Raw genomic sequence first — 24,908 nt, forward strand, 5'->3', positions numbered from 1 at the left:
TTATATTTTATGTACAGAATTCACATATTTTTAAGGAGACAAGAATGTGTCTTAAAAAGAATTGAATAGTCAGTCATAACAAAGACAGGAAAATGCAACAAGTTCCTAAACACGAACTCAAGTTGTTGCTAGCAATTTCAAGGATGCCAAATAGCTAGTCCGTGTTGTTTCATACAGTTCAATGTAGTTCAAAATTTTCCAAACAATACAACTTTTTCAAGCTTCTTTATAATGTGACCTATTTGACTTTGCTTCAGACATCATTATGTTTCAGGGACTTTCGACAATTGCTTCTATAAATTTTTGATTGCATATTCATGTCAGGGTGAAATATTCTTTATCATTTCTTTGTATTTTGCAATGTAAATTTTAGCAGCACGGAAGAGCTTGTCGTTTCAAAAAAATTAAAAATTGCTATTATTAATCATAAAGCTCATTCCATTGGTGGAATGATTTTTGTGTGTACTATTTATTTGTAATGCTATAAGCAGAATTCAAAGCATCCTTCCCTTTTTGCAAACATCTATGATATCTCTGCATTCGAGACAAAAATAAATGGAGAATTTGTAATTTGGACATGCCAAGAGCACATTAATTTCTAACTAAAGCTACTTCATGAAAATCTAAAAGCACTTTATCTTTATGACCATTTCGAACGGTGCATATGAGCACACTAGCCAAATGTCTTCATCGCATGTTCTTTATGTATGTTAACTATTTTGAGCATAAGCATTGATGAAGCGTGCAATTACATGAAAAATAAACATGGGAATTAAACAGGTCGAAACCAATAGTTTTAGATACGAGGTAGAAGAACTTTATATTTGCTTAGCTGCTAAATCCATGTTCAAGTTCTTCCAGCTGCTTTGAAAACATGATCTTTAATCTCTGTACTGTTTCTTAGAAAATGATATATTTTTTAAGCAACTTGATTTTAAAACGCCGAAAATTAAGCTATGTTTATGCAAGAAAGTTATTCGATGGGGGAAGAGTAAAGTTAATCCTTTAAACATTTTTAAAGGATAAAGCAATGTTGATACTGCAATATTAAATAGGAATATAGACAAACGCTGCATTAAAATGTTCGGATGCAGATTTGTTGGAATCTTTCTTTGACCTTTGCATTGGTAAACAAAGGAAACCACTGCCCTGCCAATCAAGTTAACTAAAAGTCAAATTTCATGTCCCTGGAGACAGTAATGTATCAAGCAGAGCGCGCCAGTATCCCGGTGAGAATAAGTAGAAATCGACGAGCAACAAGCAAAATTTGCATTTAATTTTTGGACAAGTATTAATTATTCAGTGGTAGATGGATCATTTTTGATCGCTCAAGACTGTTTACTGAAAAAGCACATGCAGAAATCAGCCGATTTAAAAGTCTTTAGACGAAATTCATTGCTCAAGTAAAGTCTAGGCTATGTGTTTTAAATATTTCATGAAACATGTAGAAAATTATGTGTTAGTAGCAATGTGTTTAGCATATGCAAAAGTCTATTACCAGCCGTGTATAGCAAAGTGCTGGGAAGATATTTTTTAATTATGACGTTCTTAGAATAAAAATGATAATTATCTATAAATGATAATATATCGATATAGATACAATCTGCATCTACATTTTAAAAGATATCAGAATACCTTCAAATCCATTGAACAATTGTCAGTGAGATCTAAGGGAATTATGTTTTAAGAATCTCAAAATATTTTGCCTGAAAGAGAGATTGATAATCATTGCTTCAAAATATTGCAAGTGCTTGGGATCGAATTGTTTTGTGTTACAATGAAAAGTCAAGGTAAACTTACATTGTGAACCAGAATCGTTTCAGATGAAACATATAATTCTAATTTTATCTAAAATACGACAAATAACATACTTTGGTAGCCTGAACTACGACTTGAAGCTTCATACAAGCACTTGACTTGGTTTAGCATGCTGAATTTTTACTTTATATTCTGGTTCGACACTCTTCGAGTATAAACTTCGGATGATGACTAAAGTAATCAGAAAATCTATATTACTTTTGACCTATATTCGAAGTATATACTCTGAAAAATGTCGGACGGAAAGTACTTCAGTGTGCAATGCTTTCGCTATTTCGTGCAGTCTTAACATTTTTCGGTACCAAAAACATATTTGTTTATACTCTATCACTCACTATGCTGCCTAATTGTTCATTTTTATTTCAGTTGGAATTTTCCCGAAGTTTCTAGTAGCTTTCGTAATTCCATGGATGCAATAAATTTCATTTGAAAGAAAAGTGGAAGATTCTTTGAGGAATAATTCCATGAAATTCTCCTAGAGTATTTTGATATCTAGCAAACAATTGAGTTTGTCCATTGAATATTGCCATACTTTTACTGATTACATAGTTTTCTACTGTAAATTATCAACAAATCCATGAAATAACTTAACTGATAATTGACAAATTTCTTTGCATTCTATTTAAAATATAAGGAGTTCGTCATAAAAAAAGCTTCTTTTAATTTCATCTTGATTTCTTTGTTTCTTGGCTTAAAAAATCAGTTTCCTTCAGAACAATATAATTAGCTCGTTGGCCAGCACTGGCAAAACTTATTAGCTCGTTGGCCAGCAACTCCAAAGCTTTCTTTGAACTTAATTCTAATTTAAACATAAAAGTCTTCGTTTCTGACTAATAAGTTTTCAATTGTTGCTTAGGAAAATCGTGCTTCCTAAGCAAGACTTCCATTGCATGTTTGATTGCATGTTTATCAACTTCGCAATTAACCTTCCTTTTTCTTGTTTTGTTTACTTACCATGTTGTTGTTTAATGAATGCTAAATTAAACTGACTAAAATAATACCTGCCTTGAAATAGATAGTCAAATGACAGTTGCACCCTTCACTGTTTTCAAAGTAGCTGGATTTTGAATCTCAGAGTTTTGGGACAAGAAAATCTGCGAACCCGTCGGTAGTTATAATACTTGAACGCTCTTTCACCCTTGCATCTTGCTGCATCTCGTCTCGTATTTCCAAGCTTTATCTAGGTTTGAAAGATGCTCTATTCGGGTATTATAAAGTATTCTTTGCGACCTTGAAAATATGATTTTCGAATTTCAAAATTGTCAGAAATTCAAATGGAATTGTTTTTGACAAATTGATTGAGTTTAGTAAATATTTATACTTTTCAAATCTTTAGCTGGTTGCTTGTAGGACTTGGAGTTTCTTCGAAATGTCCTTAAAAAGAAGCTTAGAAAAGTTTCTAAGAGCAACGAGGCTTAAAGCTGTTAAGATTTAGACACAAGTGAAAAAAGCCGAGCTCGGACTTTATCAAAAGTATATGTGAGTTTTCCTTACAAATTTTAAGCCTTATGATTTACAATTCTTAAAATTTATTGTAGTAAAACAGCAAAAGATTACCTTCTGTTTTGAATATGTTTTAATCTCGGCCTTAAGGACTTAAGTCTTTCTTTCACATTTCCGTTCTCTTAGAGAATAGCCAGGCTCACAATTCTACATTGTTAATTAAATCGAGATAAAAAAGTATTCTTATCAATTCTTATCAAAATAAAGCTGTTTTTCATTGCCTAAACTCTACAGTTGCCTGACTATAATCCTTAGCGTAAAACTTCGTGTTGAAACTTAGAACCATCTTGTTCAATAGAAAAAAGCAGTCCTAAATTCTAAAATTCAGTGAAAGTGTTCATGCCAAGTTGGCCTTCGATTGTCCTACAAAAAGGTCTAAACGAAGGCTCTAAACATTGATCAATGGAGATTTATAGCTGTTCACAAACCACTTACCTTAATTTTCTTTCTTACATTTTCTACTAATTCGTTTGTTTTTGAAAGACCCAATAATTTTCTCGTGTCTTTTCAAAGCCAAAAAACAGCAAGAAGATGAGCTTATTGGAAATTTGCAAAACTGAAGAATGAGAATTTTCTACAGTTGAGTTAATTTCCAAAGATTAGAAACATTATTCAGTTTAGGGAGGGCTCAAAAATTAATTGCAATTGCTGATGGTGGTTGCCAACGGCACAGTGTAGAAAGGGGCCTACTTGAGTATATCATGAGTATATCTAAGGCGATTTTCTTTTACATTTTTCATTATCATTGTTATTTGATCTTTATTGAATCACTTGAAATGATTTTGATCTGTGAAACCAAGAATAGGCAAAATTTGTCTAACAAATGGATAGCCAACTTCCTTATTTCCCAGGGCGGGCTGAGCTCCCCAATATTTCGTCAGGAGGGGCTCAAGCCCAGGAGGGGTGCTGATGTAGTTTCTTGGCCAAAGAGGAACATTCTTTACTTTGGTCGGCATCAAATCACACGCCAAAGAAATCATGTTTTTCGTAGAATAAATTCAATGAAAAGATCAACATTATTAATTGAATGGATATTCCTTGATAATTCAATAACTATCAATTTACATTTAAATTTGAGCTTATGCTGACAACAAGTAAACGCAATTTTGCTCAGTTAATATCAGGTTTTTCCGATGCAAACAAAATCACCAAAATTCTTGATGGATTCTGACGTACATCGATTTTTGCCCTTTAAAGTCGGGACTTTATAATTAGCTATCAAAATATTCTAACTTGTCTGATTGGAAGGCCAAATCAATACGCTCAAAAGAGCTTGTTAAATTAATTTCAGAAAATTTGAATGACGGGCGACTTAAAGTTTTCCGAAAGGTATATTCCAAATCATTCTTTCTGGTTCTAGGCCATTCCTAACAGAATTAAACCCATCTAAAGTCAATGCCACCATTGACTTTTTTAGGAGACGGAGCTTACTCTTGCCAAGAGACTCGCTTAGCTTACGTCACTGCAGGTGCAGCCAGATTTTGAATACCGTATACTTTCCATGGAAAAAAGGGGAGGGAATTGTGCATACCCCACCTTTCCACCAAAATTTTGCAAACACCAAATTTCTATTCCCGTTTAACGTCTTATAAAATTTCATAGAAAAATCTCTGTGGAACATTTGCTCGGTAGAGGCTCGTTAGAGGCAATTCTTGTCGGCGTATCGGATGTCGTTTTATTTCTTTTCTTCATTGCGATTGATGCTGGGCGAAGGCTTCCAGCCAAAATGGACTAGTAATTCGACAAATCCAAGATGGATGCTTCTACCTGAATGCCAATCCTCGTCTTTGCAACGCAGCAAACTTTTCAAAACTAAATGTTTCACGAATTAAGGGATGTGGATGGATTATACAACCTCAAGAAGGTTTCTATTAGAAGGCATTTGTTATCGTCGTCTCGTCTCAGGTATTTCCAAGAAGCTGAAAATTGATGACTTGACCCCAAAAGAAGTAGAACCCCAAGCTTACGAAATTGGAAAGAAGATAGCTAATTGTTCATTCACAAGATGGAATCTTTCCTGTAAGCCATAATTCATCTTGATTCTTTTACCATTTTGAATATTTTGGTAAACTACAGGGTGTAGAGGTTTGCAGGAGGTTTAGGGAAGGTGTGATTCAAATCCCCTATTCCTACATTCCCCATGTTTGCTGGGCTTTTGAGACTTTTTTCGTTCTAAATGTAAAACTTCTAACAGCAAAACTCGTGGACTGCCTCCAAATGGTCAGAAGTGTGGTACAATGAGGTACCTATTGGGGCCCTCAAGCAAAAAGTTGCATAAAAAAATTCCAAAAGTAGATATTTGCAAATCAACAAGGGGACCTGAGCCCCCTAGCTCTAAACCACTGCGAATGATCTGTGCGCTACACCCTAAATGGTCTCCCCTAAAAATGGATGGTTTAATTAATTACTACAAAAAGTATGAATTTGTTGTGGTAATTCAATAAAACGCCATAGGCAACCTCAGATGGCAAAAACCATCAAAGTGAGGGGTCCAATTTGAGAATTTACGGTAGCAGTGGGGGCTTATTTGAGGGGGGAGGCTTATTGACAATTTGTAATTCTAGAGTGGGGGCTTATTCGAGGGGGGGTTTGAGGGGGGCCAATTCGGGGATTTACGGTATTTGTAAAATATACCTTTGCTATTCTAGCAATTATTCAGATAGGCATGGTCTATATAATTTGAATTTATTATTGTGCCACTTAAAATGAATATGAACCTAAGATGCTATTTGCTCTGGTAACAGAGGCTGCCTTTCTCAATTTCTTTTTGAACCTTTTAAATACTCTGAATGTCCCTGAGTGTGCAAGATAATAATTTCTTTCATAATTGCATGTTATAATATGACTCTACAGAAAATTTCACTGGTTATTAGTATTTATCCCTGTCAACATGATTATTCTAGGCATAAAAAAGGTAACAAACTCTTTTATGGATCAGCAGAAAGAATCTGGCAATGCTAGATGTAAGTTGGAGATTCCATGTATCCTGTTATCTGGCTACTGGCCTTGGGGTAGTGATAACTTGCCCCCATTACCCCTGCAAATGCTACCACAAAGACCTCAACACATTGTTAAAAAAGATAACTTTTTCTGTCTTTAAACGTTTACAAAGGATACTATTTTAAAATTATCAAAATTTAATAGATAATTTGGTTGCTATCTATATATAGTATGCAAATCCACTGATTATTTCTAACTAACTAGTAACTTTTCATATTTAATTTTTCAGTAATAAGTATTTTTTAGCAATTTTGCAATAGATTATTGCCTCGTAATACTTTTGTAGGAACATTTTTCAAGTGCACTGAAATTATAAATTTGCTAGCTGGGTTCATTGGCCTGATTGTATTTATATATACAATTCAATAATACAAATATGCATTCATTATTTGCTAATATAGCAGGTTAAAATTCTAACAACTTCAAGGAGCTGACAAGGCCCCTGCCTAAGCTTAAAGATTAAATGCAAAAAATATCTTTACACAAGTAGATTGGAAAAGTTCAAATATAAATATAATCTCAAATTCGTTTCTTTCTTTGTTTATGAACAAATTTATAATTTTTAAAAAAGTTTTTAACTATGCCTAATGTTGGTTGTTTAGTCTCGTCTTGAAAGTTTGTATACTTCCATGTCCTCGATTGTCCTAGTTTATTTCCAATAAATCATGTTGATATGAAGCTCTTTATCCTAATGAATTTATTGTATCAATTCATACAGCTTTCATTCCTGGTATACTGGTTTTGTTATGGTCCTTCCTCTCGAATAAATTTGCGCGATGGCTTTTGTAGCTGTTGCACTGAAGGTAGAGCTGATGAAAAAGTGCGAATCTTCTTCTAAAAATCACGAATCAAACTACATCAGAGCGACGTTACATGGCAGTCTGTCTTTTCATTTAATTCAATATTTATTTATACGAGATACCTTTCAGCAAAAAAGAACTATTTACAAAAAAAGAACTATTAAAAAAGAACTATTTGCATATTGCTGCTCCTCCAAGGGGTCGTGTTTGGGTCCTGTGGAAGGTTCGAAAGATACTCTCTAAAACCAGTTTTAAAACCTGTCAACATATCGTGTCTCTGTCTCGCTGGCCTAATTTGACAATTTGACTGCTCTATCAGACAGATTCGTGCGATAAAATACTTCACATTCGATCAGAATATCGAGACTGTTGGACGATACTTGTCTCTTTAAATCGATTCCAGATAAAAGTCTGGCCTTCTAACAAACATGCCGCTGCTAGGCCCTGTCTGTCATTTCGCCAGGTTCTCGTTGACCCTTTGGACAGCCGATGCTACTGGCCGCGAAAAAGGCCGAAAATGTTTGTGACGTCATTCCGAAGCGCTCCAGTAAAAATTCTGGGAGTTAAGATCTGCGAAAAAGGTTTTTCATACCGATCTTCAAAAAGGACCTCCTTCTATCCTGTGTTAGAACAGTCTCTCCCTAAATGGGACATTGTCATCTTTACTTCTTTCGCCCAAATTGTCACTGAACGCAAGTGTTGGCTGTAAATACTCAATATGCTCTCAAAGGATAAGAAGCTAATGTTTCTTTATCTATTCCAAAAGACGATATACTTTTGCTGATAACGTTCATCAGCCGTAAAAAACATCATTTGACACAAAAATAGCATCGTTATTGATATCACAGCTGCTATTGGTTTTGAGAACTCTAAATCATAGTTTTTGAGTAAGTTTGTACGAATAAATTGGCCTTGTGCTGCGCTAGGCTATTTACAAAAAATATTCAACTTTTGTGCGAGAACTTTTATCTCAAGCGATAAACTATTTAGAGAAGAGAAAAGAAAAGTATTGTGAAAACAAGAGATCTCTTGACAAGTATGTCACTTGAATCAGTTTCATTGTGTTGCTTCGAATTGGAAAGATTCTCTCTCTACCCAGGAGGGCTTCTGCAGCATGTCAACAAAGCTCTTCACCGGGAACGTTTTTTATGATTGTTCCAGTGGCAGACGTATGACCAAAAGTAGGAATGCAAACTAACTGCAGGTTTTTGAGCAACAGTTTAATACAGGTATAAAGTTTGGCATATTAATGACCATGGATTAAACAATTTGGCCTAATGAAAGTTAACGAGCAACAACGCAGTCTACAACGTGTTAGTAGTTTTACACTAGATTAAAATGAAAAAAATTGCTAGTAAAGGGCAGGAGTGCCATTGGGCAAATGTACCTTATCTTACTTGCCTTGAAGTCGAGTCCTATTTTTGTTTCAATCCAGCTTTCTTTAACCTTTCTTCAAATCTCAACCACTAAAATAAATGTGCACCTGTGTTATATTTATCATTCTGCTACATTTAGACGACACATCGCTTACAGTGTAGAACAACATTGTAAATGAAAAATCTTTAAGACAATGTACGTAACAACTTGAAAAACAGGTTATTTCAGAACATTCCAATTCAACATTTACGTAAAAGCCCTGCCATTCGAATTTTCACCAAATCAGGCCACATCTAACTTATTTAGTGCATAGCAAAAAGTTGACGTTCCAAAAAGGGCTTATGAAAAGATGAATAGATTAAATGGACGCACTCTTTTTAGTTATCTGCACCATTTTTAATTGTTTTATGTTTATCACAGTTAATGATTGGCTTGATGACAGTAAAACTTCCGTACGTTAAGACTTTGTGAATCTTTTGACCTAGTGTGGTAGGCAATCTCTCACGCTGGCTGCTGAAAATTTCCAATTTTTATTCAAATTAAACTTTCAGATTATTATAAGCCTTGTAATCTTTCATAGAAATGAATCTTCTCAGTTTCACGTAATTCTTATATCAAACAGAACATGACTTCCATGTTTTGTGGTTTACACTTCAACACGAGTTTGTTGTGGGTAAAGGTATATCGATCCGCCTACTTTCTTGTTATAACATAGGCACACTTCTCTGAATGCAATGCTTGCAAACAGTATTTTGTTGTGGTTATTCTACAAATATCTTGCCACTGAAGTTTCTAAATTTAAAACTAGATATATTACCAGCATTGTCAACTATGCAAACAGCCAAGGACTAAATTTTATATGCAGCGTTTATATAATTGATTCGTTCGGCATACAAAGAAAAGAAGATTTTAGCTTAAATGTGCATACAAGCATATGACACAATCTTGTTTAAAGAATGCCTGCGTACTTTACCTTAATCTGTATGTGGAAGCGAAGATGCTTGCCAATCCCTCAAGAGATTGGTTGCAGGCACCGCGGAGCGTTGGGAAAAGTAGGGGGTCTAAAAAATGGAGGAGGGCTAAAACCGTATAAAAAGAGGCTTTGCTACTAGTTTATTCCTTAATATTTGGAATTTTTTGCAAAAAGTGGGCTAAAGCCCCCCCCCAGCCCCCTGCTCCGCGGTGCCTGATTTAGTGCTGCATGACCTTGACTTGTCTGCGAATAAAACTTCTCAACCTAAAATATATATGCATTAATTATATATTTTCCTAGAACTAAAAGTCATACTGGAGTCAAGTGATATCACATTACAACGAGAGTGGTCAACAAAGTTGAATCACAGGAGAAGATTTTAAGATGTAAACATGATAAAATTCAGCAGCTTTTAGAACAATAGTCAATATTGATACATTCTCTTATAATTTGAGTTTTAATTTTGATTTGATAAAGAGTCCTAAGACTAAGAAATATTAACAATATGACTTAAATTAAAGTTAAATGTTCTCTTATGATCTCTGTAATGCCAAGGTGCCTCAAAAGTTTTTCCAAATTTTTCAAATCCCACTTTAATTTTGTCTTACTGTACCAAAGTTTCATATTGTGTAAATTTTCCAGTAAATCTTCGACTAATATTAAACTCTTAATTTTGAAAAAATCTACAGTTTTCTAGCACTGAATGGATCAGTAATTCTTTAAAACAGAAACTGCTTAGAATTTAAATAGAAAGCCAATCTGAAGTCCATGTTAACAGATTTTTTACTATATAAGTTGTTCCTTTTAAACAAGACTTATGTCAAATTAATTTTTTGTCATAGGTGCCAAATTCAGTGCCAAGATGTTTTTTGATATAGGTCTGAGTGTTGAGTCTAAGGTAAACTTTTTCGGGCTGAGACTAGATATTTAGGAAACTTGTAAGGTTTTATCAAAAATCTGCGTCGAAAATTAGAGAGTCTGTGACAAAGGCATTTGGTCTTGGTCTATGTGGATGTTTTATCGCATTATAAGCGATATTACTCATTATTTTTCGTAATATGATATGGGTTTTTGGGCAATATTACTCAACTTTTAACCGTCACATATAGAGGTCTCTTCATAATTCGAATTGAGAAACAAGAAGACCATCTACAAACGAGGTCAGAAAGAACCAGGCAAATGTTTGACAAAAGATTCAGCTTGCCACCATAATCGTCTCTTCTCTACCTGCTTGCTACTAGTGAAAAAAGCCATGCAATTGATGAAAAAGCTGTTCAACTAAAGTCAAAACATTTGAGGCTGCTCTTAATCATTGTAATCCAAAAGGACGAGCGTCCAAACCCGGTGGGTAGCGTGATGTTGACATTGTCAAAAGACACAAAACCTTTGTTGAATTTAAGCTATTGTAATGTGATTAAAGTTTTAAAAGTTCTGAGAAAAATGTGTTCATATACTTTCGATAAAGCTATAACTTGACGGCCTCAATATTTTTTAGAAACTTTTTTCTTGTGAAAATTTTAAATGTGGGGTTTGCAAAATGCAAAGTAATCTGAAAACCCTTCATAGGCTTACTTCTATTTTTTCACTAAATATTTCGTTAATTGAATACGTTGCCAACAAAAAATATACTTTAAAATTACAAAACCATACAATTTTGACTATTATTCTGTATAGAAAGAAAAGGAAGTCTTTTGGAAATGAAAAGGGTGTTTCGTGAGGGGCAACTCATCCCTAGAACGAAGTCTTACTGTATATGTTTCCATGATAAATGTTCTATTAATTACGACAAACCTTTAATACTGGAATGTTTTATTAGCTACTGGAAATCCTTGAATAGCAACCTTAAAGGTTTGCCCTAGAGATGCGCTTATTAGATTAACATCGTTCAACCACTAGTGAAGCAACACGCATCAATACAAGGGCCAAAGGCCATGGCAAGTCACTTTTTCTCTGTTATTGATAGGTTCAAGCAAACACTCATCTCATGCCTATAAGGCTGCGATTATAAGTATAGTCAGTCTAGAAGGATGCTCTTAATAATTTGATTAAAAAAATTCTATATATTAAGCGTGATGATCGAACTGTCTGTTGATCGAATTAATCGTGAAACTCGGAATAGCAACTTAACCATCCTGTTCTATACAGCAGCTTAGAACCGTCCTGATCTATACAGCAACTTAGAACCGTCCTGATCTATACAGCAACTTGGAACCGTCCTGATCTATACAGCAACTTAGAACCGTCCTGATCTATACAGCAACTTAGAACCGTCCTGATCTATACAGCAACTTAGAACCGTTATGATCTATACAGCAACTTGGAACCGTCCTGATCTATACAGCAACTTAGAACCGTCCTGTTCTTTAAACCAAGGGCGTGCAGAGGGGCTCTTACTATGCGGCATCGAGCTCTTTGTGACAGACTCGTAAATAGTAATTTTCATCAGGAAATTAACTTACAGGGTGAACTTACACATATTTAACAGGTTTAAAACAATACACCTATATCAAACGAAGAACATTGAAAATCGGGAGATTTTTGATAAATTCCTTTGAAGTATTCAAATTCGGTCTATTGGCAGAAATTCACAAAAGTTATTATATATTTGTCATTAGCAAAGTGGGGTTTGTGTTTTTTCTATCAAAAACCCCACAGCTAGTGCAGGTCGTATCCCAATGAAGCAAGTAAACTTATGAATAGTTAGTGTAGCAAATAAGAAACACCGGAATGCGACGAGAATGAACAACAATAAATACACGTAAATTAGTTAAGGCTAGTATTTCGCCCCGGCATACTGGGGCTTCAGCATTATGAACAGTTGCCTCTGATTGGCTGAGTGACCAAAATGTAAAAAAACATCTAATTTGCTAAACAAAATTAATCTTTCCTCACGAAAAATGTCTGCTGGTATTTTGCTCGTTCGTCCAAGCAAGATACATTTCACCAGCTATAGCCTAAACATCAGAGGGATATGGATACGGTCAAAATTGAGTTTCATAACATATTATTAATACTTTCCTAAAATGGGAGGCTAGATTTGAAATAAGGAGAACAGGAGATGATCTCCTAAATCAGGAGACTCCCGCCTAAATCGGGAGAGCTGGACCTTATGCTATATCAAATCGTTTGTCATCATCAATTATATTCCAATGCGAATGAAAACAGTTTAAATATTGTAGCCTTGCACATGTATCTTGAATAATTGAGAGCTTTGATGTTAAAAAGCAATAATCTTGATTTTTTAGTTAGTTAATATGATGAAATGACGAATGACAGCTAGGCAGAGGAGGATGTAAAGTTTCAAGCCTGCACCATATCGAAATTCACCTGCTTTGTAGATTTTTTTAATTAAAGGTGGAAAACAAATTTGTTTCTCTCTCACTACTAGATTGTGTTTTACAAACGGAAGAGAAATATTGGATACTGCAGTCTGTGCAGACTTTTAATACCTTAAATACTACCTTTAATCCCTTTTTAATACTAGAATTTTAATTGACGCTTACCAAAAAACGTTTTTTTGTAATTATCAGAGATAAAATTGCTTTTAACTGTGTTAGAATTTTATCAACAAGACAAATTCGGTGCTAGGGCATAGGTAACGTCGTGATGCAACACTCAATTTAAATCTTGAAATAACTTTAGGGATCTTCAAAAACTTTCGGTTAATCTATGTTATGAACAAGAAACTTTTAGAAATTGCTACCCTACCAGTCCTGTCTCAAGGAGGCATAAAATTTAGCACCATTGGCATTAACGTCAGTCTTGCAGATGCTATGTGCTTACTTGATGTCTTACAAACGTCTTCAATGGACCAATGGTAAATAGTAGACTTCTCCCATGAGGAGTAGAAGGGAAATACTATGCGACCTCTTCGAAGGAAGATATTTCATTTTTGATTCACCACCGCAAAATATTGAATACGCTGAAGGCAGTATCATCTAGCTATTTTATTTATTACTAACACTGACAGTGTTTATAAATACTGAAAATTCATCGCTTTGAAGCAGATATTTTTGTTTCAGTGATGTCAGTAGCTGGGGCCAACATAAAAATGAACGATTTAATGAAAGTTATTCACGTTTTTTTTGAAGATATGTCGCAGAGATAAATTGTTATATTTTTACTTTCGAAACTATTTGTAATGAAACGAAATCTGCACCTGTTATGATATGTAAAGATGACAAGAGAAGCAAAGAATTCGGCCCCAATTGTCTGAATAGACCTCGAAGTTCCTTTCCAAAGAATCTCTATTTCAAAAGTGAAATCAAGGCTGGAAAGAAATATCTCTCTTTATAAATCTAAAATTTCACTTCAACTGTTGGTCAACCAAATGCGGTAAAAATCTGTCAATTCAATTGCAAGTAAAATAATCATAGGATTGGGAAAAATGTAAGAGCTTACAGCTGTAAAATATTGGCTGCTCTTCTAGTGCTGTTTAGTCTCGAAACAAAGCAAGATCATGAAACAAAATATTTTTAACGTTTCTTAACTAGCCGAAAATCTTGTAAAAACCACAGATGTTCTAGTAATATCTCTTGAACGCTTGACAATAGTAAATTTAGATACTTATCTTCAGAGACATGGGAAAATACAGATTCACAGCGCTTCTGTTCTTTAAACAAGGGCTATTTAAAAGCAGTTTACATCCTTTCTTTTAAAAAGTAACACTTAAAAGACGTGGTGTTAAAACTCTCACAATCATACTTGTCCTAATTAGTTATTGAATGCTTCACTTATTGCTTTCAAATTCTGGGAAAGGAATAATATGTTTTCATGGTTGCAGCTGGCTTTGTGTTCTGTTTGTGAAACGAAGCCTCAACAAGGGCTGCTCACGATTGCGTTACAAGGCCATTCAGTCAACACGTATCAATAATGTAATTGTTACACCTGTATTGTGAATGATATTTTGACGCATGCGTCAAAGAAACAGGGCAAATGGCGGGAAATCGCAGAGCGAGCTGCACAGATTTTAAGCCTAGATGATTCAACGGTACCGCGATATTAAGATAGGCACGGAAGGCAATATACGGAAGGCAGTCAACCATTCAGCTTGAACACGTTGCTCTTGAAGGAAGCTGGGGCGTTCATTTAACAGCTATTTTTAAATTACTTTAAAGGACTGGAAACTAGATAAATGATCTGGAAGAAAAATGTAGTTAAGGCGTCTTTCTGGCTTGTGCTCTTTTGAGATCGAGGCGTACTCATTCAATGTTCTTTGTTTTGAAATGTGCTGAATACACAGTGATAAATAGCTGGAAAAGGTAGTGCCCTCTGTGTCACGTACCCAGGTGTATGCAAGGGTCCCCATATGCTCTCCTATGGATATCCCGGTTTAGAGGCTATTAATAGTCTCTTTAATAAGCTATAGACTGTATTTAGGCTAAAAATATACTGTCCACGCAAGCATTAAAAGTAAATACATGTGATAAGCTAGGTTTGTCTTACCCAACATGGCTTGTCCTGTTGCTTTGCTCAAAAGATCGTCGAGGCAGCACTAGTGGCTGCTCACAGGACCAAACCCTTTGCTCATCGTTCAGTATTTGTTCTGAGCACATTGACACATCTGGCTTTTGTTGTAACTTAGACAATGAGCAAAACATGAAAGATTATGGCCATGCACTCGTTTTATTCATACGTGAGTACACGTTCCATGTGCTGGCCTATAACATTCATGAATCAGCCATGTTATCTAGACATCAAGCATGGGGCTTGCCTATTCTTGAAATCAGCACACAATGGCTAATAAAGGCCATTCCGACAATTGAGCCGTGTTACATATCCCAGAGAACATGTTTAATGCTCATACATAGAGCGAACATAATCAGCTGGGAGATCATTTTACTGCACCCCTTTGTTCTCTAAAGGGTCACAAGCCTCGTGGAGGACTGAAACTGACTATTGCTTCCACTTTATCTTAATTCAAATAATTTTAAGAGAGATAGTTATCACTTTAATTGACGTATTGATGAGATATGCGGGTCTAGATGAAAAAAGATTCGCTCTCGCATAAATGCCAGAATAGGCGTATTGTAACATTGTGCTCTGCCACACCCATTTCATATGTAACAATGTCTCGCTAAACGCAAGCTAAAATGTGAATCTTTTAACTTCCAAGATTTAACCTAGAATTTTGAAAGCTGTATTTTTTAAAACAATGTCAGAAGAATTTAAACAAAAGGCAACAAATTAGCATGTTGGTTGCATTATTAACTTAATTGACAAAAGATTAATTAAGAAGAAAAACAATATTTCTATTTTCGTTACTGATTATTTGAATTTATATTGACAGTGTTGGATGATTTATATCCAACTTCTATTTTGTACATTAAATTTCTACTTTTTATAAACAAATTTTGCCACAATACAATATATTTACAGGTTAAAACAATGCTCTATATAACGATTCATGACTACGCGTTCACAATTCCTTAAATATTTCAAATTCTAGTAACACTCTGGACCATATGATAGCTTTTATCATATCACTTCCTCACCTCATGGATAATAGACAAACTAAGCAAAGATTTGCAATATTAGCCGACATCTGATCATGACAAAAAGTACAATAATGTTGATGCTATCACAAAATGCTAAAGAGCATTACCAAATTTACTTGTATGCTATTTATTCATTATGCTGATATCACCTTTGAAATGCAAACAAATATTCTTTTTCCACAGAACACAACACAAATACATTTCTTTTATCAATGTTGATGTATTGAATCAAAAACATGCTACTGAATTATCTTCAGTTAAGTGATTGATATCCTATATCATAAGAAATGTATAGAAATGTCTTCTGTTATTTGAGATCAGAGATCAAGAGTTGGTGAAATAGTTCACAGATTAAGACAGATAAATATCTTAAATATGTTCTAGCTTCATAATCCAGCATATTTAAACATCCTATTTGATCTGAGAATATTTCTGACCTAGAACAAGTTATTTCTTTGTAGCTAGAACATTGTCTTTTTTAGATCAGCAGTTGAGCTACTTTCAAAGAAATTTAGACATGAAGCACCTAAGTAACTAATTGAATAAAGAAAAACATTCTAATTGCTGAAGCATCTATTTTCTAGCAATATAAATATAGCTAAATTAACCAATGAATGATTAAAAGAATAATTTAAATAAGTGTGCAGAACCTTTTTAGTGAACGTGACTTTTATTATCAAATAAATAAGATACTTTAATATGACTTGCCAACAGTCAGCTGCCTCTGAAACAAGATCTGCCATGCAGCAAATTGTTCGTTCTTTTGCATTAAAATACCAGTCTCTTTGGTGCTTTTTCAACCTATCTGAATTCTGAATTTGTGTAGAAGTTGCTACAATAAACGGATGAAGTAATTCTTTCAAATTTACGACCACCATTGATAAATTTCAGTCAAGGCAGGCATACTCTCAGATCACATGATCCATCCGAATCGCCATTTTCTGCGGCTATATTTGATGCTCTTGGATCTTCTGGTGTCCATGTTTTTAATGTTCTTACACGAGTACCTGATTTCTTCAGTTTCTGGTCTGACCAGGATAATGAATGACCTGCCAATGGTGGAAGACCGAATTCTCTTCCATCTGAAAAAAAAAAGAAACATTTCAGTTGGAACATAGTCAATCGAAGAGAAACAAAATATTTGGAGCACAAAATAAAGACTTTTTAGCTAGAAAGCAGTTAAAAGCGGCGAGGAAATAAACAGATGAACCAAATGCATAACGGAAAATACAATCTTGAAGAAAGGTGGAAAAATATCAAAATGGTAAAATAAAGCAGCTAAACCATAACTAGAGATTCTATTACATGTGTAAACTGTATTTAAAGCTAAGCTTCATCTCAGGTTGTTGGATCTCTCTATTATCCGCTAAATTAAGAAATTAGATTATCTTAAGATCAAGGAAGATCACCCTATAACAAGATTGCTGAATCTTTCAAAATCAATCAAAACAAAGATTTGCAAGGCAAAATAGAGCAATTCAAAAGTAATTTACTAATTGGTTTGTCTAGCTGTCATTCACTGTTTTCAAAGTACAGTATGTTGGTGACTATTTGCACAATAGCAGTTGAGCCGTTGCAACAATATGCTTGGTAACGGTTTCTGCCATTAGGAATATCAAAGCAGATCTCGCTCCATTGAGGAGCAAAGCAGTGAAATGTCTCAATATAGCAAGTAAAGGAAAGAATGTATGAAGAAAATCCTCTTTAAAAGATGAAATCTTTTGCTAACTTAAGGTAAGAGGCTTGCTGCGCTCATGTTGAAATAAAAGCAAATGATGAAAATTGATAAAAATGTGAAATGTCCTGATTTCCTAACTTTATGTAACAGCCTTGAGAATCATTTCGAAGGTTAGCTGCTTAGATTAGTGAGGATGGCAAAAAGATCCATTGTGGCCTTGTTATCTGATCGGAAGTGAGCATCAAGGACGCCAGCCATCTTGAAAAAAATCGAGCATTGTATTATAAAAACGAAAAGTTGCTCACCTTTACCTCGATGACATATTATCACTTTCTTTGATCCTTCAAACGATTTAGGAAATTGTCCAGGAACTCCTTCGTCTGAATTTATAAGGTCTGCTAGAAAATTAATATAACTAATTGCAAGTCTCAGTGTATCGACTTTCGATAGCCTTCTCTCGTAAGGAAGTGTTGGAATATGACTTCGAAGTCCTTCGAATGCTTCGTTAATACATTGCATACGCTTTCTCTCTCGTAAATTTGCCATTTGTCTCTGATGCACGTACTGATCGTCCGGTTGCTTTCTTCGACCTTTCAGTAATGAGGAATCGCCGCCAAACTGCCTGCTCGGAAAAGGCTGGAAGCCACCGTGTTGGAAAATCGGGAAAGTAGCATAAAAGCTATCGCTATTCATATTTCAATTTATTGCCTCTCTGAATCGTATGTGGGAAATTCACTCTGGGCTCATTTGTGGGTCCTTGTCTCCTAATGTGTTGATCTCTGCTCTCTGTACGTATGGGAAATGCGCAACCTGTTCTGTATATATTAAGCAAACTGACCAATCAGCGCACGAATTTGCCATATATCATTGCGCGGATATGAGAAGATTGATAGAGACGTAGTCTTGTGAGCATGACATAGATTTTGAATTGCATTGTCTTTTAACAAAAGGCGAAAGTGATTGCTACAGACGCTTGAAAAGAGCAACTTGATTGCGCAATACCCTACCAGGACAGAAGTTGAAATAGCTTAAACTATTTACAAATCTCGATCAAAAGATTACGACAAATGATTCGAAATCATTTAATTGCGAGTATGTATGGGAAAGTCAAAAAGCATTACAGTAAAAGAACATGTGGGTATTTCGAGTATGATAGAGAGCGTTCAGATGACAATAAGAAGTGAAGTGAAATGAAATTCACTCAAAAGCAAAAATGGAGTAATCATAAATAAAAGGGGGTACACATAACAACAAAAGCCTGTCAAATGTGCTGGTTCGACGATCCAAGGATGCATGGACACAAACTTCAGCCGGGAGCTGCTTCCTGTTATTTTGTTGGTAAGAATCAGATAGGCGCTTTGTTAACAAAATGCAATAGTTTTCTAAACAATTCCATGAAGAGCAGAAATCAAATTTTTGCAGTGAAAAGAAGAACTTAGAAATCAAGTAGCGATCAAATGAGTGAAGATGCATTTGATTAAACTAGGATTTCGAAAGAGATTTTAATTAGATGGCATTACGATCAAGAAAACTTCTTAGCATCCAAACCCATATTTAAGTCTTAGAGAAAATTTTTTATATCTGTCTAATGACACATTGTAATATTTTGCTCTGTTATAATTGAAAAATACGGAGCAATATGCAATGTTCTTTTTCTGAACTAGCCATTATAATTAAAAAACATAACGGTATCCAAAGGGAAGATACAGTTTCAGTTATCTGTTTGAACGATATGAAAGTGTGAAAAAAGGAATTCAAGATATCATAACAAACTTAAGCTCTATTTTGTTTAATGTGACGTAGTGAATTTGACCTCCTCGCATGATGAAAAAATTATGCGGCAGATTTGTTTTCACAGACTAAATACTGTTAATGATTTAAAGAGAGGGTTTAAATAGATAAAGAGATCTTTTGCTGGTTGCAAATTTTCATTATTTTGTTTGTAGTTTGGCCGTATTCAGCAACCGAAAGCTGGTAAATCTCTCGCTAAATATAAAAAGTGGGAGATTTAGAGAAAATGTTTTAGAGTAATCGGGTTATTAAAATATATACGAATAAATATTTTCAATGCTTTAATAATAGAAAAACAATCTGATGAAAACTGGCAAAAAAGATTTTTATCCTTGAACCATAATAAGAGTCATATACTTGAGCTTTTCATAATGATTTAAAAATTTACCTATTCGAAAATCTTTTGTATGATATTGAATAAAATTATATATATGCAATGATGAATATGAAAGGCAACCACAAAATTATGGCTTTAATTGCATGGCTGAAGGCAGGGGAACCAAAAACACACTCTGAAAAGCATTCTCGTCATAAATTGAACCAGTTATTGCTATTTTAAGATAAATATTTCATAAATTTGCAAATAAAGATAGGTTAATTCACAGACGACTTTCCAATAGATTTTTTAATTTTATTTCTCCAAAATAACAGCAAAGAGCTTTTTTATCGTAAAAAATGATAGTTACTATATTGCTTAAAAAGATGATACAGTTGAAGTGTTCGTTCGATAATCTTCGTTTGAACTCTTGCAATACATTCAGTGACAACACAATCCAATGCATATTTAAATCGTTATGGTATAAGCAGTATATGAAATAGTGGTTACCAATAATTTATTTAGAAGCTAAGTTTATTTAGAGAATTTATTTTTTCTTCCTTTCTGCAGATGAGGGTTCACTTTCTTTCTTTCCAGCAGATAATTTTTGCACGAAATTAGCGGGATAGTTTCAAGATACTTTCAAACCGGAATTAAAATTAATACAGCGTTTGGTGTATCGTAAATATTAAGTCATACATGTTTGATGCAATTTCTGGTAAAACAATGGCATTGCTGTGTGGGCAGAGAATGACTAGCTTCATTTGATCCTAGGAGAAGCGTTGCCATATGAAAGGAAAGCATTTTGCCAAGCAACGCATCCTCTAAATAACATTGCTTTCGATTTTTGCGCATTTATAGAAATGTTCATTTAAGTGGTAAGCAGTCTTCATTTGGAAACACCGAAGTAGTCCAATTTTTACATCCGTTTACATTTTCTGTGACGAAGTTTGGCAGCGTCACGTGCCAAGTGTAATTCGATCTTTAGGATAACAGTTTAATTGCCTAAGTGTTTGTGTTTTTCTACCTCAGCGACAACTATTTGCATTTTGTAACAATGCAACATGCATGCCAAAGGAATAGTTGTGCAGTTCCTGATTCTGGCCAGCTGCGGATATGAACCATAACCATAAAGTCAGCCAGGATATCAATTACCCCTATCTTACGAAAAGGCAGTCGATACTTTAAGAAAAAATTATAGAAAATTCCCTAGATTTTGATATTTTTATTCTTTCAGTATTCATCATAAGAAACCCAAAAGTTCTTGGTAGATTTACAATATTATGGAATATTATACTATAGATTTTAGTTTTCTGCATTTGTGCGATTTGTTGTACCACAATTGCTTAATTTATTATCAAAAAAGCTGCCAGGAAGGCCATTTAAACATAGCAAGGCGTAAGTTTTCATTCAACATAAGAAGAATTTATTTGGTAAAGGCCATAAAAAACGGGCGCGCGTCGAGGCTTTTGCCACGAATGCCGTGACGTTTTCTACTCTCGAGACAGCAAATTCTAACACGAAGAAAGTGGAAAGCTTAAAGGTTTAACTAAAATGATAAAATATCAATTTTTTACATTCAGATGAGGAACTTTTCTCCCTTGCTTTGCACAGTGTATAGGAACAAGCATTCCCTACAGATATTTTACAGCATTTGTGCAACATGCTGTTTTGATAAAAGCAGTTTTATTGATTTTCTTTATTCACGAAATCTTTCTTGATTGTTGACTTTTGATTGTCTTTAATGTCTTTTCAACAAGGTACGAGGGCTTGACGTTGGCGGTAAAAGGCTTCACGGCCTTCTTTTCAAACAAGGCAAAGAAAACATTGCTGCATGCTCGGTTTGCGTAGCTTTAAGGAGGGAACATTATGTTTATTTATGATTAATTAATGAGGGAAATTTTCGGAACATTGACATCTGTTACAAGGTAAAAAACGCGTTCAGCGTTTTCGCCTCATTTTAGGGTTTCTATTAAGTCTCGGTCCGGAAAATACTGGCTTTTTCCGACACTTGACGATAATAATATCAGACAGTCTCTGGATTTTGTGATGTATGCATAAGATCAATAAAAAATTTGTGAAAAGACCTTACAAAACTTCAACTTCTAGTTTGACTGTTTACTTTAAAATCGAGCCTCCTTTCGGCTATTTGAAGAGATTACACGGAACAATGAAGATATAATATGTAAGGGTTGTTCGCTCACGAGAAGAAACCACTGGGATTCGCACGAGGTTTTTAATATGTACACAGTTGGGGCTGAGGTAGCAAGATATCTTAACATCGCTTTGCCTTCAGACTAAGATTTGCGCATCCGTCTGGCCTCTATGTAAATTGGCTTGAATGGTGTAGTGGTGTTGGGCTGCCTCTGTTTATGGTAGAGGCCCATGATCGGGATTCTAAAAACCAAAGAAAGATATCAAATTTCTTTCAAATGTTTTACCGGTATAAAAAAAGTCCTTTAATACTTCCATGCATCGAAAGCTTTTTACACATCACTACATTGCTGTCGTTTTCTCAATTTATGATGTTTGGGCCGCTACATGAGAAACACATCACTTTGAAATACAGTTTTTTGATAGGAACACCGAAGCTGGATGTTCCGAAAGAAAATAAAAGGAGGTAAGAATATGTCTAGTCTCGGATGAAAAATTAGTAGAAAAGGTTTGTTTCCTGTAGTGTTAAAATCACTTGAAATCAGTGCAGATTTTTCAATTAACAAACCTTGCTACTTTAAAATTTCAGGAAAACAATTAATTAAATAGTCTTAGAAACATTTTGGAGTATGTAGTTTGGCAATTGATTGGAAGAAATTAACAATTGCAATTTTCTTTCTTTTGGCAAATCTTGTGGTTTAGACTTTCTTTTATTGTTGTTAAACTGGATTAAAAAACCAAGAATTAATGATTTCGATAACAGGTAGTAACAAGGAACCGAAACACGCGGAATTTAATTTCTTTAAAAGTAAGTTTTTTTCAGCCCAGCCCTCAGAATTTTTTAGGTATTGCCTTATTTCAGCCTTAAAACTTTCTTAACACTTTCTTAACGTAAAATTGGAATATTTTACGTTACTAGGCATGCGCAGTGATGGAGAAGATGAAATGCTATAAATATGCTAAATTTCTGTTTAGTGAAGGTTCTGAAGGGAGAAAATTTCTATACAGACACTTATTTACACCTTGTGAATCTCCTGTTTAGCACATTACTGTATTCTTGAAATATTTCACCATTACACCAAAATTTCCTAAATTTTCAACTTTCTTAGGTTATAAAGATCAAGCCCTGAACTTTCTTAGCTTTTTGAAGAACATAGCACATTCTTTCTTATAGAACACAGAACTTTCTTATAAAATACTTTCTTATAAAAAACGTATAATTGAAACTGTCTTACACATTTTTTCTTTGTTTGTCTAGCAAAATTTCTCTTAAAGAGAAGATTTCAGAATTGTATTATTGTTCATTTATTGTCTCGATACCATAGATAGCATTGCTTGGCAGTGGCGAAGATAATGGGGGGGGGTCTGGGGGCGAAAAGCCCCCCTGCAAAGCCAAACTGCCATTTTGTCGGAATATTTCTGACCTTGTCTAAGTGTAACAATTTCAAAGGTAGGACGTGAGGATGAATACAATGATTTCTTCCGTTTTTATGATTAAATCAGGGAGGTGAAATGAGTGGCCTTCTTCAACCAGGCAAGGTATGGCATTCTCGTTTTACTTTAGTCTAGCAAGTAGGTTTCAATTTAACTGTCGGTTTTAAAAGATGAAGTGTGAACGGTAATTCATTTTGCGATTCATGTCAGTTGATTAAGAGCTGTGTGCAGCAGTTTTCTTCTATAAGAGCTTGCGATAAGCATTTTGAAGATTAAAGTTTACCACAAAATTGTTGACATAATGGTTGAAGTTTTAAAAGCATGGTTTAGCAAAACAACCGTAGGAGTTCTGAAGGCCATGATGTGCACATCTCTGGCAAACATCATATCTGAGAAATCAATGACAAAGTCACCTTCAACATCTGACTTAGAGGATCTTTACACTCTAATGCAATTCTATGAAAAATATCTCTCCTCTCCAGAAACAGTTTCTCGAGAATATGAAAGGTGAAGCTGTCCTAAAGGATCACCAAGATTTGCTGCAATTTCTGAAAAATATTAACTTGACACCGTCTTTTTAAATATAGCAAAGTTATTGCGTTGATCGCTCACTATCCTAGTTTTATCAGCCCATAATGAAAGAGCGTTTAGCTGCTTGAAACTATCGAAAACGTACTTGAGAAGTCTGAAGATCAACTTTCTAACCTTGCATGTATCTCAATTAACAGAGAAACTGTTTTACAAATTGATTCGAGACATTTGCAAATGCCTTTTTTAGATTACAAGACGATAAGATTATTTGCGTTGAACGATTGATTAATAAAACTTGATATTGAATAGATTATACAAGTTTATATTCAGTTTAAGTTTAATTCTAATGGCGTTATGTTCAGAATACCGAAAAATGAACATTTTTATCAAACTTTTGTAGGAAAATCTGTAGGAAATTTTTTGCCCCTCCACCCCATATGAATTTTTCTATCTACGGCTCTGTTGCTCGGAGTTAGGGGAAGAAGCTTTTAGTTGCAGTCGAATTGACCTCTAGTGTTCCCAATATCTGTTAAATGAAATAAAAAGTGGAAGAAAAGTAGAAAGTTAAAAATGAGAATGATTGCAAGAGGAATATGTGATTATACATCGAGTGAAACGTGACAAAAAAAGAGGCAACAATTTTCACGCGTTCTAGGTGAATCTTCCAAATATTGGCAGGCTACATCAGAACATCCCATTTTACAATCATTTCTCTCCTTTAACGGATATTGGATAAGGGAGCAATTGCAATACATTGTTGCTAAAATCCTCTGAACATAAGACGACAAAAACAGCAAGACTTCAAACAACATTCTTGGCATCAGGAAACCACCTAATTCAGGTTCAAATGATAACCAAATAACAAGAATTAACAAAAGAAGGCAGCAGTTGAGTAGCTTCGAAATTGCCCCCCCCCCCTCCCCAGCGTTTGAAGTTAGTTAGTAGAATTGCATTTACCTGTGGCCTTTTTAGAGTACAGTCTGTCTCAACTATTATTCTTGAGGGTTGGAGAAGGGGGGGGGGGCGATCGACCCCA

General features: G+C 34.7%; 1 protein-coding gene across 2 annotated transcripts; it reads right to left on the reverse strand.

Moving 5' to 3' along the window:
* Positions 1-13,241: 13,241 nt before the first annotated feature.
* LOC135682672 (pancreas transcription factor 1 subunit alpha) lies at positions 13,242-18,456 on the reverse strand. Of its 2 annotated transcripts, none has more exons than XM_065197658.2 (2): positions 17,958-18,456; positions 13,242-17,050 (listed from the first exon to the last, which is right to left on the reverse strand). In XM_065197658.2, the coding sequence occupies exons 1-2, from the start codon at positions 18,337-18,339 to the stop codon at positions 16,860-16,862; spliced, it is 573 nt and encodes a 190-aa protein (XP_065053730.1). In that variant the 5' UTR covers positions 18,340-18,456; the 3' UTR covers positions 13,242-16,859. The 2 variants fall into 2 exon arrangements, with proteins under 2 accessions (XP_065053730.1, XP_065053729.1); XM_065197657.2 differs by having other exon boundaries at positions 17,952-18,455.
* Positions 18,457-24,908: the final 6,452 nt, after the last annotated feature.

The sequence above is a fragment of the Rhopilema esculentum genome, chromosome 16, assembly GCF_057945365.1.
Source record: "Rhopilema esculentum isolate cy_ngs chromosome 16, ASM5794536v1, whole genome shotgun sequence".
Taxonomy (NCBI): Eukaryota; Metazoa; Cnidaria; class Scyphozoa; order Rhizostomeae; family Rhizostomatidae; genus Rhopilema; species Rhopilema esculentum.

Coding starts and splice junctions, on each gene's coding strand:
- LOC135682672 (XM_065197657.2), bottom strand. CDS start 18,339: ATGAATAGCGATAGCTTTTATGCTACTTTCCCGATTTTCCAACACGGT. Junction 17,051..17,951: donor AATATGTCATCGAGGTAAAG/GTGAGCAACTTT, acceptor TTTTTTTTTCAG/ATGGAAGAGAATTCGGTCTT.